The 14,269-nt window shown below is 31.2% G+C and overlaps 1 protein-coding gene and 1 long non-coding RNA gene across 16 annotated transcripts in view; one reads left to right on the top strand and one right to left on the bottom strand.

Annotated features, from left to right (window-relative positions):
• The window catches only part of LOC145297628 (uncharacterized), a 187,892-nt gene that overhangs the window by 86,917 nt on the left and 86,706 nt on the right, over positions 1 to 14,269 (top strand). For 12 of the 15 annotated variants that reach the window (XM_080143714.1, XM_080143716.1, XM_080143715.1 and 9 more), the window contains one exon: positions 7,475 to 8,055. In XM_080143714.1, coding sequence (XP_079999840.1) covers positions 7,475 to 8,055 — 581 coding nt within the window. Of the gene's footprint in view, positions 1 to 7,474; positions 8,056 to 10,792; positions 10,852 to 14,269 lie in introns of all 15 variants that reach the window. The other 3 variants (XM_080143728.1, XM_080143731.1, XM_080143727.1) reach the window with 1 other exon arrangement.
• LOC145297629 (uncharacterized) overlaps positions 1 to 14,269 on the bottom strand; it is a 178,008-nt gene that overhangs the window by 28,825 nt on the left and 134,914 nt on the right. The gene's annotated exons all lie outside the window — the stretch shown is intronic.

Below are 14,269 nucleotides of genomic sequence, written 5' to 3' on the forward strand. Positions count from 1 at the left end.
ATTAAAAGGTAGTCTATTAAATTTGTACAAACCTTTGTGTGTGCTGTTTAATGTTTTCTAAGATTGAACAAAGCTATGAAAATAGTTTTTTTTGCACAGTAAAAACAAATCAATAATTTCAAAAGAGGATTACTTGGTTTTAATCTCAGAAATATGGAGAATTAATCATGCTACGAGGGGCGTGCAATAAGTAATGCCCCTGACCTACTTCCAATAGCAGTAGAGCAACGAAACTTGGCACAGTTATTAGTCTTTCTCTACATAGGAACCACCCAGAGTTATGCATTTCTCCCATCGTTTAATGCAGCTCTGGAGACCGTTTTTGTAGAACACCACAGGTTGGCCCTCCAACCACGACGTGACTTCAGAAATCAAGGCTGCATCATCTGGGAAACGCTTTCCTTTCAAAAACAACTTCATGGCGGGGAAGAGGTGAAAGTCAGAGGATGGAAGGTCAGGAGAGTAGGGAGGATGGGGTAGGATTTCATAACCACACACCCGTGCTGCTGATCTGGCGACATGCGAGTTGTGGACGGGAGCGTTGTCTTGCAGGAGGAGGGTACCTTTGCTGTTCTTGCCTCGCCTCTTGATTTTGATAGCTTCCCTTAATTTCCTCAAAAGTAAAGTATAATAGGCTCCCGTAATTGTGGTACCCTTTGCCAGGAAATCTGTCATCACTACTCCATCCTGGTCCCAGAAGACTGTGAGCATGACCTTGTCAGCGGAGGGCTGCACCCTTGCCTTCTTTGGAGGTGGTGAGTCCAAGTGCTTCCACTGCTTTGACTGGGCTTTGGTCTCTGGATCATAGTGATGGAGCCAGATTTCATCCTGTGTAATCAGTCTTTTGAAAAACTTTGACTCATCTTCTTGGCACATCTCCAATGCATTCTCACTTCTGGAATGGTGTGAGCAACCTGGGAATCCATCTGGCAGACACCTTATGCATATGTAAATGGTCACGAATGATAGTTTCCACAAACCCTGTACTAATCTTGACATTTTGGGCTATTTGGCGAAAATAGTAATGCGCTGATCTTCCAAAATGGCAGCCTCAACTTTATGGACAGATGCCTCATCAATGGCAGAGGGGGGGGGGCGACCAGGTCTAGGAGCTGGTTCTACAGACTTTCGGCCATGTTTGAATTCATGATGCCAGCGTTTTACAAGTTCATATGATTGGGCATTATCACTATAAGTTTCTTTCATTTCATCAAAAGTCTCCTGTTGTGTACTTCCTTTCAAATACAAAAACTGGATCACTGCTCGACATTCAACGGGCTCCATTTTACACCTGACTCAGTTCAAATACCTGTAAAACAGAAACCACAATTAGTTCAGAGCTGTAATTTGCCACATAACCCGTAGAGATATAAATCATTACACATGCAAAATTTCAGCTAGATCAGACAACTGGAAGTGAGTGAGGGCATTACTTATTGCACGCCCCTCGTATAACCAGTTTTAACTGAGAAAGTTAAAATTAAAAGAAATTCATTGAATGCACATGTGGCAGGAAGGAGATAGGAAGCTATTATTTGATGAAATAAAAGTTATCTAATTCCCCTACACATGCCATAAATCGTTTGAATTCTTGAGTAAAATTAACATTTTCAGTTTTCAAAGAGAACTGTCATAAAGAGGGAAAAAGGAAGGCAAGACAAGGCAGAAGAAGAGAGAGAAAACAGTCAAAAGAGAGAGAAAGAAAGATAAAGTGAGGGAAGAAGAAATAGAAATAAAAACCAGTCAGATAGTGATGAAAAAAAAATAAGACGGTAAGGCTCTAGCAATTATTAAAAGAAAATTAAATTTCAATAAAAAAAAAAGCGAAGAACTCGCATCCATAAGAGGCTCTAGTGGAAATTCACTTTTCTTAGCTAAAATACAAAAAACCAGAGAACTTAAATGCTTGCACTTAAGTTTGAAATAGCATTTTTATCTGTGAGCACATAGATTGACTGGATCTACTTTAAGAATATTAATTCTTGCAATTAAGATGGAATAACAAGTAACTCTTTTGCTAGATTCCATATTATTTCTCCACCCACCCTAAAAAAAAATTAAAAGAAGTTTATGGTTAAATCCTTTTTTCATTAATCAGCTTTTTGATTTTCTCAAGAAATTGTGCATGTTTGTCCTTTTGTTTTTTTTAACTTACTATGCTTCTTCATATCATCTTATAAATGTGACATTCTTTAGGAGACATCTAAATGCTGAAAGCAAAAGAAAAAACACTTAGATTATCTTACTCTTTTTAACAAGAAATGTCCGTGATTTCAGTGATCTCATTTTGTCAGTAACAGTTGGGGAGCATGCTATTACTAGTTTTCAAATTTTGTTATTTACAATGTGAACAGTTCTTTCATTGTAAGTCACGTCTTGCTTGACTTACTTCCTGCTGCCCAAATAATGTGTTGTCTTTTTCTCTATTCAGTTTATCTACTTATGTCACAATTTTTATTTCATTTTATTTATTTTTATTTTTATTTTTTTTGCTTTTGCGTGACTTCTGTAACTTGCACAAACAGCAGGCTCACCTGATCTGCCACTATTATGGATATTAGAAAAATCTTTGTTTGATTTGTTTTTAATTTTTTTAAATGATCTTTGCATGTATTATTTTGTTATCATAGGAAGAGTCTTATACAGTTTGGGAAGGATAAATATAAGAAAGATATTTTAGAAAATTAAGTAAAACATATGTCAATGTTGTTATCCATAAATTTTGCTTTCAAACAATATTTCTTATTTGAAATCATTTATCAAAATGCATACTGTTGTTCCTTTGTTTTTTTTGTTGTTTTTTTCCTATTATATAAAAGAAATTGTATTTTTGTGTGTTTGATTAAAACTCAGAAACTGCCAAAGATACACTTATAGACTTTACATATGCTGATTCAGTGTGACCTCAATTAGGTTATGGTAAAAATTATTGTAATATGCATTCACTTGGGTCACTAGGGATCAAATTAGAACTTTTTTTTAAAAAACTATATTTCTATTATATTAAAGCAATTTCAAATTTTGTATATGAATAAGAGAGAAAAGGAGATAGGTTAAAAGTAAGGTGTTACATCCATTAAAAAATGTCTCTTATTAACTATGCTCTTGGGTAACTTCAAGAGCCTTGCTAACATTTAATATTAGTTTCAAGGCATTCTTCTTTCAATGGGTTAAGAGATGAAGAGTTTTTTGCTGTTTCATAAAAATGTGAATGTTTTCATGCCATTTAATGTTGTGCGGATGTATTTACTTACTCCATTAAAGCTTTAAACATTATTGTTTTTTATCAGATCATCCCATAAGTTCGGTCCGGATTTCAGTCTCTAAATAATAAATGAGAATGCCTAATGGAACTAAGTAATATTCATAAACCACATCTTCAACTATTTAGAAATGTTTATACAATATAGCTTGAAAAATTGGCAATGAAGTTTTTCTCAAACAATACAGCTGTTCATAGCCATTTTAACGACTATTTGGAAATGTTGCTAAGTTTAGAAAATGTGTGCCTCACGAATTATCTGAAGGCAACCTTAAATTGTGAGTTGAACTCTGCAGACAAATTAATGAGGCACATATTTTTCCAGCTTAGAAACATTTTCAAAGTGTTGAAAATGATGATGAACAGTTCTATGGGTTGAGGAAAGCTTTATTACCAATTCTTCAACTGATACTATAGGCGTTTCTCCCAGTGATGCCACAAGAAGCTCTTTCTGAAACTTCACTGAACACCCTGATTGATCTTCATATTCAAGAGTGTAATTTCCATTTCTGAATAGTGTAATCATCTTTTACATGTTCTTTCATTCATGCATTATTCTCCTTAAGCTGAGTGAATGGTCGTTTTAGATGCAATGTTACCTTTTTTAAACTAAAAAATTTGTGCCTCCTTTTAATTCTCTTTGGATACTACACCGTTTTAATGGCTTACAATAGTAAGATTTTAATTAATCTGCATCGTAAATAAAAATTTATTAAATATGTCCAATTTCATAATATGTCTAATATTTAAAGTTACCATGTCATATTTTCAATGACAGACCGAAATAGCAATCCATCTGACATCAATACTTGATTTGAACTGGCCTATTTTCTCTTTTTTTTTTTTCTTTCACTATGTTATTCACACAACATATTTTATTTTGCTTCAAAATACTTATTCTGAGCAAGAAAATTATTACAGTGAAAACATTTTTTCTTATTCACCAAAACAAATTAAAGGGAAATTATCAAATAGAAAATTCAAAATGGCCTCTAAAATCATTGGGTATCTAAAGATTTAGTTCTTTTAGTTTTTTGACATCACAACTATGTATTTGGAGTTAAATTTAAACACCATATATATGATTATTTATTCACACTTATTTCATCTTGTGGTATCTTTTAGTTTGTGACTACTGTGAATTCACAGGTCATTTTCAAATCTACACTTTTATTTTGAATAAGAAATCCTTCATTATCAGACTAAATTGTATTAATTAATATTAAATTAAGTGTATTTTGCTTACAAAAATTAAAAATTAATCGCAAAAATGTTAGAAAAACAATAAATTGCAAAAAGTTAGGTTCAACTCTGGATACTTCACATTCAATACACTTATAAGATTTATTTTCTACTAGTGGGGGTACCAGGCATTGCCTGGGTGTTTGTAGGTGTGTGTTTAGATCAAAACAAAACCCTGTTTAAATATTTAAAAAAACGAACAAAAACAAATAAAAAAAAAGCAAAAAAGTTTTGGGAAGAAGATAGGCTCGAACCCGAAGCCTTGAGGTTAATAGTCTGATGACATAGCATGATGCCACAAAGGCAGGGACTTTAGAAGAGTCGAAAATAAGAGTTTTTTAGGTCAAATATCACGTTATACCAGTAGTAGGCAAAACGAATTCACAGCACAAATTTTGTAAGATAAAAGTCACTGAAATAAAAGATATTTACGACGTTGTTTCGTGAATCTTAAATATTATCATTTCGGTAGCATATAGAAAATTTTAAGAATGACGTCCCAACCCGAGAACAACCCAGAAAAAAGCCTTTGCCAGACATACAGAAAAAATGCGCACACACACTAACACACATTTTGCCTTTTATATATTGTTACATATGCGATAAAAGAGGTGGTAAGGCAATTTATAACGTAGGGGTATGAACGGAAACTTAATGATAAAACAAATATCGTTTACCTTTGTAACACGTTGTCAAAAGAAAGGAATTTACTGGAAAGCAAAAACCCAAGTATTTTTCTCTTTATCGCACATGTGACACAGCAAAAAAAATAAATAAAACAAGTGGATATAGACACAAGGACGAACACAATAAAAATGCGATGAAATAACGAGATAACGGACACTTTTCCAAATGATACAAAAATATATTTATTTAAGATAAAAAAAAGAGAAGAGTTTAACGAAAGAAAAAGAAATATATTCAAAGTTATGGAATCTGAAGTATATCTATGCACATTGAAATGAGCAAAAGTCTTTGGGGGGGGGTAATCAAAGTCTTTGCACTTACAGGTCTCTTTTGTTTTCCCTTTTTTTCTGTTTCTTTTGCTGGTGTGTTTCACAACTTGTCAACGACGCAGTTAATCCAAGATATTTCCTTCGGTGGGGAAAAAGTTCGAAATAGCAAATTCATGTGTTCTCTTTTCTTGCTCATGCTTTACATATCGTGAGGGATAAGGGATCACATCGTTCTCATTCAGTACATCCGCATCTCCTTCGCATGATGGGGAAAAGTCATTGTCCTTTTCGTGAGAAAGTAAATTAATCGCATTCTCTCGCATGAATGGAGAAGAAGGTTGCATTGTCCACGTGTGGTGTATCTGTATCTCTTTTTTGCATGAGGGGAAGAAGTCAACCCCCCCCCTCCTCTCACGAGGAGAGAGACCTCTTAACAGGTCGGCGACCCAAACCGAAAAGAGCAATTTCCACTAGTGTCCAGTTAGATAAGGGAAGTGATACCACTTCCAGTCCCCCCTCTTCCTCTCTGCTTCACAATCCGGTCTAAAAATAAACTTGACGAAATCTCTAGCCGGTAAAGTCTTTGCAAGTTTTAAAGGGGGGAGGAGGTGTACATTAGTAGACTTTCGCTCAGTTCAAAACAACTACTATTGTTTAGCTTCTCTTTTGGAAATCATGTTTATTTTGCCTCGGCGACAAAATATAAAAAAAAAAAAAAAAAACACATCTCTTGTCAGCCTAAAATTAAATATTTAAATTTTTATTTAAATACATAATCCAATTTAAGGATTTTGTCACAATATATAGAAGATTGTTATTTACAAACATTGCTATTAAAATTTTCCATCTGAACTGTTTCTGATCAAATGACAGGCCATTCTTTTATTTTACTTCAGTCGAAGTTCTCAGAAGTCAAGGGGCCCACAACCCGGGGCTAACACTTGAAGTCTATATGAGATACATAGATATTCGAATGTTCCATTAAACTTCTTTATCTCTCAAACACTGAGTTAGTAAAGAAATTGAGAACATAATTTTCCTCTCCCCAATTTACCATTTTCATACGTTGTAGTATATCTTTCATTTTGGTCTCTTGGTCTGACTGAATTCCAGGACAAGAATTCATCTAGTTTGATGGAGTATCCAGCTTCGTGCTATTACTTGAGGTAATACCACTTGTAGAAGGTGCACCATTCCCCGGAAAAGCTGTGGGGTAGCCATAGTGAGGAGATCTTATTTGGGCTGTGAGTACTATGTGATTTTGAATATTTGGTCAGGGTTTACTTCTATGGAAAAAGTATCCTCATGCCAGATTGTTCTGACAAACCCCTGTACAGAGAGACCTTAGACTCTCGAGGATAGTGTCTAGTAGGAATCCAAGTTCTCTCCTAATTCTCTTAATGTCAACCAATGTGTTGATCTAAACAGAATGCAAGAAATTATTTTTATGGTTTTTGTTGCCAGTGTTTATGTGTCCTTAGCAAAATAGTTACAATCTCAAACTCATAACTAATATTTAAATGTTTCTGTAAATTTTCAATGTTATTTTATTGTGTAAGTTGCATATTTGTTTATATTTCATGTAGATATTTATAAGATGCTGCAGATCCATGTAAAAATGAATATACAGATATAATACTTTAGAAAGATTTTATAACTGCATATTGAATTTCTATTTCTTTTAAATATAAATCAGATGAATTTATAAATTACCTATAACTATAAATATTTTCCAAAACTCCTTAGATCCTCAAATAACGTCAAGAATGCATCAACTTTTTGTTTGTAGGGTTTAACTTTTCATCTGTATGGCTCAAAATAACCTTATGATAGAGCTTAAGGTCAATAGCAAATTGTTGAATAAAATATCTTCTCTTATGAATAACAACATGGTTGACCTTATGTGGCTTGAAAAAAATGATCTTTTTGTTATTTGTTCACAAATTATTATTGATTTTGTTGTTTCTTTTTTTTCTTGATTCTGTCTTAGTTTGTATTCATTTTTCTCTTTTAGATGAAGAGAATGAATCAATAGAAGAAAGGACTTTGGAAACCAGCAAATGCAAATCTGTGGACAACTCCGGCCAGAATGCTAGTGTCTGTAACAAAAGTGAAACTTGTACAACCACAGACGACGAGGATCAATCCCTCGGAAAAAAAAATAATTATGAAGAAGACACTAGTGACAGTGACACTATAGTGGAGGGCATCATAGAAGCCCAAATAGTAAACAAAGCCCAACCGGAAAGGAGTGAGTCCTTTTCCATTGCCAAAAACTGTGATAATAAATATGCTCGAGACTCTAGTAACAAAAGTAGTTCTGTTGAGGATAAAACAACCGAAAACAAAGAACAACTTCTCTCAAATATCCATGGCAGCACAAGACAGCTGCGTAGAAGTCTAAGGAATTGCCGTTCAAATGCTCAAAAGTCTCTAACTTCATCAGAGCCATCCATTCAGAGACAAGCGGATGAAGACTTGGTTTCTTCTCCACACAACTATACATGTCCAAATTGTGACATCATTACAAACAGTCAAGTTGAGTTGACCAGACATGTTAAAAAACATTCAGAAGAAAAATCTTTTGGCTGTGAGGTGAGTAATGTCTTTTTCTATATTTATTAGATTTGGATATAGATAATATTTTTATAAAACTTAATTTTATGAACAAATTTAACGTTTTAATTGATACTTTTTTTTGTAATTTGTTCTTCATTTATAATGTGCATGAACGTTTCAGATGCTGGAAGGTAGGGTGAATCATGTAAATAATGAAAAGAAGAAGAGAGAAAGAGAAAGGTTTATTATGATATCACACTGTATTATCACATTGTGATATCCTTTCATTGTGTAATTATTGTAAAACACTATTATCAAACAAGATCAAAGTTAAGAAATTATATATTTAATAATATATATATAGAACAAATATTAATACACGTCATGGGCAGTCTAGAATATTATAAACTAGCAGGCCACCTGACATTAACCAGTCATAAAATACACATAAATATTATATTTTAATTCATACAGAAACTGAGGCATGTACATGCACGTATTTTCTAAACAGTTCATTTCTTGTAACAAAAAAAAAATACTCTGGCTGAGATCAAAACCAAAACCTAAAGGCAGTGAGTCAAGTATGATAACCATCAGGCCAGTTTGCCACAATCTTTAAAAAGTGTTTTCAAACTTACTTATTCTTAACATAAGGAAGCGGTCATGTGAATGATTCGTGTATGGGCTGTTGTAAAACAGTTGACAAACAGATAAAAATCCAATGACACTCTAGTACCAATTTTTCAAATTTGACCCCTTAGAAACCCTTTTTTTTTTACCGATAAAAACTGATTAAAAAGTTTTCCACATGTCTGAATACCCTATATACCAAATTTCAAATCTGTAGATCAAAAATTTGTTGAGTATATAGGTTGAGAGTTATCCTCTCTCTCTGACACACACACACAGATTCTCACTATAGATATACTCGATATATCTTGCTAACATATTTCAAAGATTGATTCAAATTTTTAAAATTTTTCATGAAAGAATAATGGAGTTCACATTTATGTGGAAAATTTCAATCTTCAGGTAGTTATCTACTGTATTTTCTAATATTAAGCTTTGAAAAGTGAGTAAGTCAAATCAATAAAACATCATAGATAATTGTAATCAAAATCTCAGTCTCATAGTGAAAAACAGTATATAATTGACAATCAAATTGAAATCTATGTTGAAATACAATTATATAAATGTTGTATTGAGTAGATTTGTCAACTTTCAATTCATACATGTTAGTACTTTTTAGGAAAAGGTATTCAAAAATATCTAGTACTTACATCATCAATTCTAAGTTTCACCAAAGGCTTCTGTGACTGGCAAATATTAACAAACTTCACTGAACCACTTGAATTTATTATTAGCATTATTTTTTGCAAAGAAGTTATTTAATGAAAGAAACTGTTGACTTTATCTTGTATTTAAATGTATTTTGTTATATTGTTTTGGTATTTATGCACAATATGAACCAAATTGGTTTTTACCCTAACTTAATTATAAATTAAACTTAACTCTAAACTAAGTTTTAGGTTTATTTCAGCAAAATCTGTTAAGTTCAGTTAATATTGTGTAGAAGCACAGTTTTTTAGTTTGGTTTTGGTTAGTTTGGATATAGAAATAATTTTTTAAGATAAATAAAAAAATTATTATTTTCTGATGACAAAACCGATTCCTTTAATTATCTCTTTTTATTTGATTTTGTTTAAAACAAAATTTTCCACTGCTAATAATAAAACAAATATTTATTAATTTTAAACTACTAGTAAAACTAAAATCTATAGATCACCCCCTCCCCACAAGGGTGTTTTTACATTTGAGTAAATATATGCACTTTTAACATGTACTTTTATGGTAATCAAAATAACAACTTTATAGTTAAATATTTAGAGATTTATAAAGAATCGGATCAGTAACTTAATATGGAGTCAGTAATTGTATCGAGATTCGCAAAAAATATTGGAATTGTCCCATCACTTATATATATATATATATATATATATACATACTTCTGAATAAATTTATCTAACAATCAGCTGGTATGGAAACCTGTGATTATAAGATTTATAAAATATTACTGGTCATGACTTCTATTTAATCAATTTTTGATTATTATTTTCCATGTCTAACTGACTTTAGCAAATAGGTGAATACCATTATATCTATTTGCTAATATTTTCTCCTCTGAAGAGATGGTAGGCATCGAAACCGTATAGGATAAGGAGATAAAATTTCTAAAGTATTCTTTGTCTTACTTGGAATAATAAAAGACCCTTGATTTGAATAAAGTTTTTTTTTAATTTCATTGAATCACTAAAATTTGCTATATATATATATATATACACACACCTATAAAGTTCAGTTTTTTTTCTCGCTCTGACATTGATATTAAAAGCCTACTTTTTCCATTTAAAAATTATTAAAAAAAACTTCTAATTTACTTAAAGAATTACTTATTCATTTTTAATGGTTTCTTTTAAGATGATTGGTTTTATTTTGTTATTATGTTGACTTCTATTTATGCAGTTTCTACAGTCCTCATAATTACATAGAATTTAAGATGAAAGCGTTCTAGCACACCTAAATATCTATCTATCTATCTATCTATCTATCTATCTATCTATATATATATATATATATATATATATATATATATAAAAGTGACCTCATTCGTGTGTGTGTAAAAAGTCTCTACCAATGAATATTTGGTCTACAGAGTTGAATTATAATATATATAGTATTTTGACTTGTAACACACTTTTGATTTGGTTTTTAGCTGACAAAAATTGCTGCAGAGGGGTCAAAATTGAAAATAAAACAGTTGACCTTGACAGGGTAAGTCGAATAAAACATTACTTCTGCTGTTATTTGGCACATGTGTAAAATTAAACATTCATAGCTCAATGTCGCTTAATTTTTTAATCTTTCGTATCCATCTGTAATGGTAACGATGTTGGAGAGATAACAATTAAGGCCAGAGCACTAAACATTTTGGTTTCATATCTATCTGCAACGATAACAACGCTGGAAAGATAAATAAAGACTAAAACTGGAGTGCTAAACATTCTGGTTTTGATTCTATTGGATGGTACTGAAGTCATATTTTTTTTAATAACTTTTGAAATCAATTACTATATATTGGATAATAATCGAGAATTGACTCTATAATGATAAATAAGAAATCTGCATGAATTAAAATATAATATTATGCATATTTTATGATTGAGCAATATCAGGAAGCCTGCTAATATATATAAAAGTGACCTTGTGCGTGAGTAAAGTCTTTACCAAATTACTCTTTGAATGTTTGGTCTCAACTTGATATATAAAGGATTTGAACCTGTGGAAGAATTATAATTTTGTTTTTAGCTCATAAAAATAGCTGCTAAAAGGGTCAAATTTTTTTTTTTTAAATGTTGACCTTGACAGGAGTAAGTTGAATAAAAATGTTACTTGTGCACATGTGCAAAAAAAACATTCATAATTTGAAGTTGCTTAATTAACCTTTCATATCTATCTAGTAATAGCTGAAATAGTAACGATGCTTGAGTGCTAAATAAACATTAAGGCTGGAGCGCTAAACGTTTTAGTTTCAATTTTAGCTAATTGCACCCAAGTTATGTTTATTTTTTATAACTTTTGAAATCATTACTATATATTGGATACTATGATAATAAATACGTAATGAATATTACGTATTTATTATGAATTGGCTCTATGATAGTAAATGCATGAATGAAAATGTAATATTTATGCATATTTTACAACTGAACAATGCCAGATGGCCATCTCTGGCTTGATTAGCAAGGACCGCATCTATTCGGCTACTGTTAACCATGTGAAATAGCGTTGAAATTTAAACATTTTATTTTTAAATGTTTTTGCGTCAGTCAGTGATCTAATCATTATATTATGATCTATGCATAAGAGCTAAATTGACTGACTTTAATTCAACTGAAAGTGCTCAATGATAAGAAATGAGTTTCTTAAAAGGGCTGACATAATTATTTACTATAATAATTATGGACATTTTTCTTTTGAAAAAGTGGGCTAAATTACGAACCTCAACATTTCCAGAAATTCAGTAATTTCAACACAATTTATTTATTTTTCAAGCTATTCTCAGGAAACTTGGTACTTTTATGTAATATTGTGTGCTCTTTTTGATTATGCAGTCAAATCTGATGTATCTCTTTACCATAAACCATGAATTATAAATTCAGATGTACAAATTTCAATTTTTTTTAAATTGGTGCATGGTATCATACAGTGGATGTCTTTTCATGAACAAAACTAAATATTATACTGGTATTTAAATATATCCTTATTAAGAATAGGTATTTACCTGCCTCCCCACCAAAGGAGAGCTTAATCTGGAGTGTAGCCATTGAATGCCTAAAGAGCATTCATGGCCAGTATTTATTACTCCCCTCAAAGAAAAGAAAAAATTGAGTAGATATGAATTAATCTCAGAAATAAATCGAAGAAAATTTTCATATAGATTTTGGATTTCTGTAAAAGGTGGAAATTCCTATAATTGACCAGAACTTATGTATTTTGGGACCAGTCCAATTTTCAATTTTGTAAATCCTCTCTATCTGGCCCAAAATATACCCCTATTTTTTGAGATGCAATCATAAATAGTACTCTACATGAATCCTTGAATGTAGCTTCCACAATACCAGGATATCAGGAATACTGATAAACAACAACTATATATTCATCAGTTGATGGTAATTTTCGTCATTTCTACTCTGTTGTTTTACTGAAAATTCAACAATGTAAACAAAGAAATAAAACGGTAATTTTTTACCTTGTTTTCACCTTAACATTTAAAATGATTACTTTTATAGTTTTATGGTATGCTGAAAACGAATATAGCATTTAAATTTTCTGCAAATAAGTAGTTTTCCGGATATTAAGCAATGTCATTTCTTATGTTATCGCTGATGCCCATCTTGGAGTGCATAACTATGAGAAACTATGCACAATAAACTATGCGCAAACACGCATACCAAGATGGCCACCAGCAATAACATAAGGAATGACATTGCTTAATATCCAGAAAGTTACTTATTTGCGGAAAATCTAAATGTGGTATTCGCTTTCAGCTTACCCGAAAACCTTAAGAGGTAGTCATTTTAAAGAAAAATGTTAAGGTGGAAACAAGGTAAAAATTTACAAAATGCATCACAATGAGATTCTTTATCGAACCGCCTAATTATTATTATTATTATTATTATAATATTATTTGTTATTACCATATTATTTAGATATCCTCAGTTAAAAAAAAAAACGGTTTTGTTTTACAGATTCGAAAAAATGGTCTTGACAATGAGTTAAAAATTTAAAAAAATTATACAAAATACTATTAGAAACCCAGCCAATGAATGTCATGAGGACATTTATTGGTTGCGTTTCCAACAGTATTTTGTATATTTTTAAGTCATTGTTGAGATTTCAAAGACATAAGATACCACGTGGTTAGTTTTCTTGCGCTTGTATAACACTAATTGTCAAAATAAACAAACATTTTACATTTAATAAATACACTAAAAACTTATCCAACTAGGTAGAAGAGTAACTTTGGTAATATATATTTAGGTGCTTATGCACTTATGTTACCGTGCTAATGTTTCAAATAGCATTTTCAAGTTAAATTCAAGTTTCACAATATCTTTTCTTTTATTTAATTGTTAGATGAAAATACAGAATAGTTAACAAAACACTCTTCCCTCCCCGTGTTAAGGATGGGTTTCTAAATAACATTTTTTTTAGCATGGTAGCATAAGTGCACAAGTACCATTTATTTATTTATTATTTTATATTTTTTTACCACAAAAAAACATAATTCTACCTTAAGTACAAATAACAAGTAATAAATACAATAACAGAAACGCACATACTTAGTACATTTTGATGTTTTTTAGTACATGTGTACTACAGCGTTAAAAACAACAAAATAGTATTGATTGGAAATCAAATTTGAAAAACTTGAAAATAATTTTTTTAAATTGACAAACTTAGAATAAAAAATCAAACTTTTTTCTGCTTTCGTTTTGAAGCAGAAAAAACAGTTTTCTATTTTTAAGCAAATACAAAACAATACTCATCAATACGCTGACTGTAGTCAATGCATTGGCGCATAGCGAGTCATTTTCCGTTAAATTCTATATTCTGTAATTTCTATAAAAGATAACATTTTAAAGAAATTTCCGCACAATTAATAATTATCAAATATTTACATATTATA

The sequence above is a fragment of the Euprymna scolopes genome, chromosome 18, assembly GCF_053919585.1.
Source record: "Euprymna scolopes isolate OS-2025 chromosome 18, ASM5391958v1, whole genome shotgun sequence".
NCBI lineage: Eukaryota > Metazoa > Mollusca > Cephalopoda > Sepiida > Sepiolidae > Euprymna > Euprymna scolopes.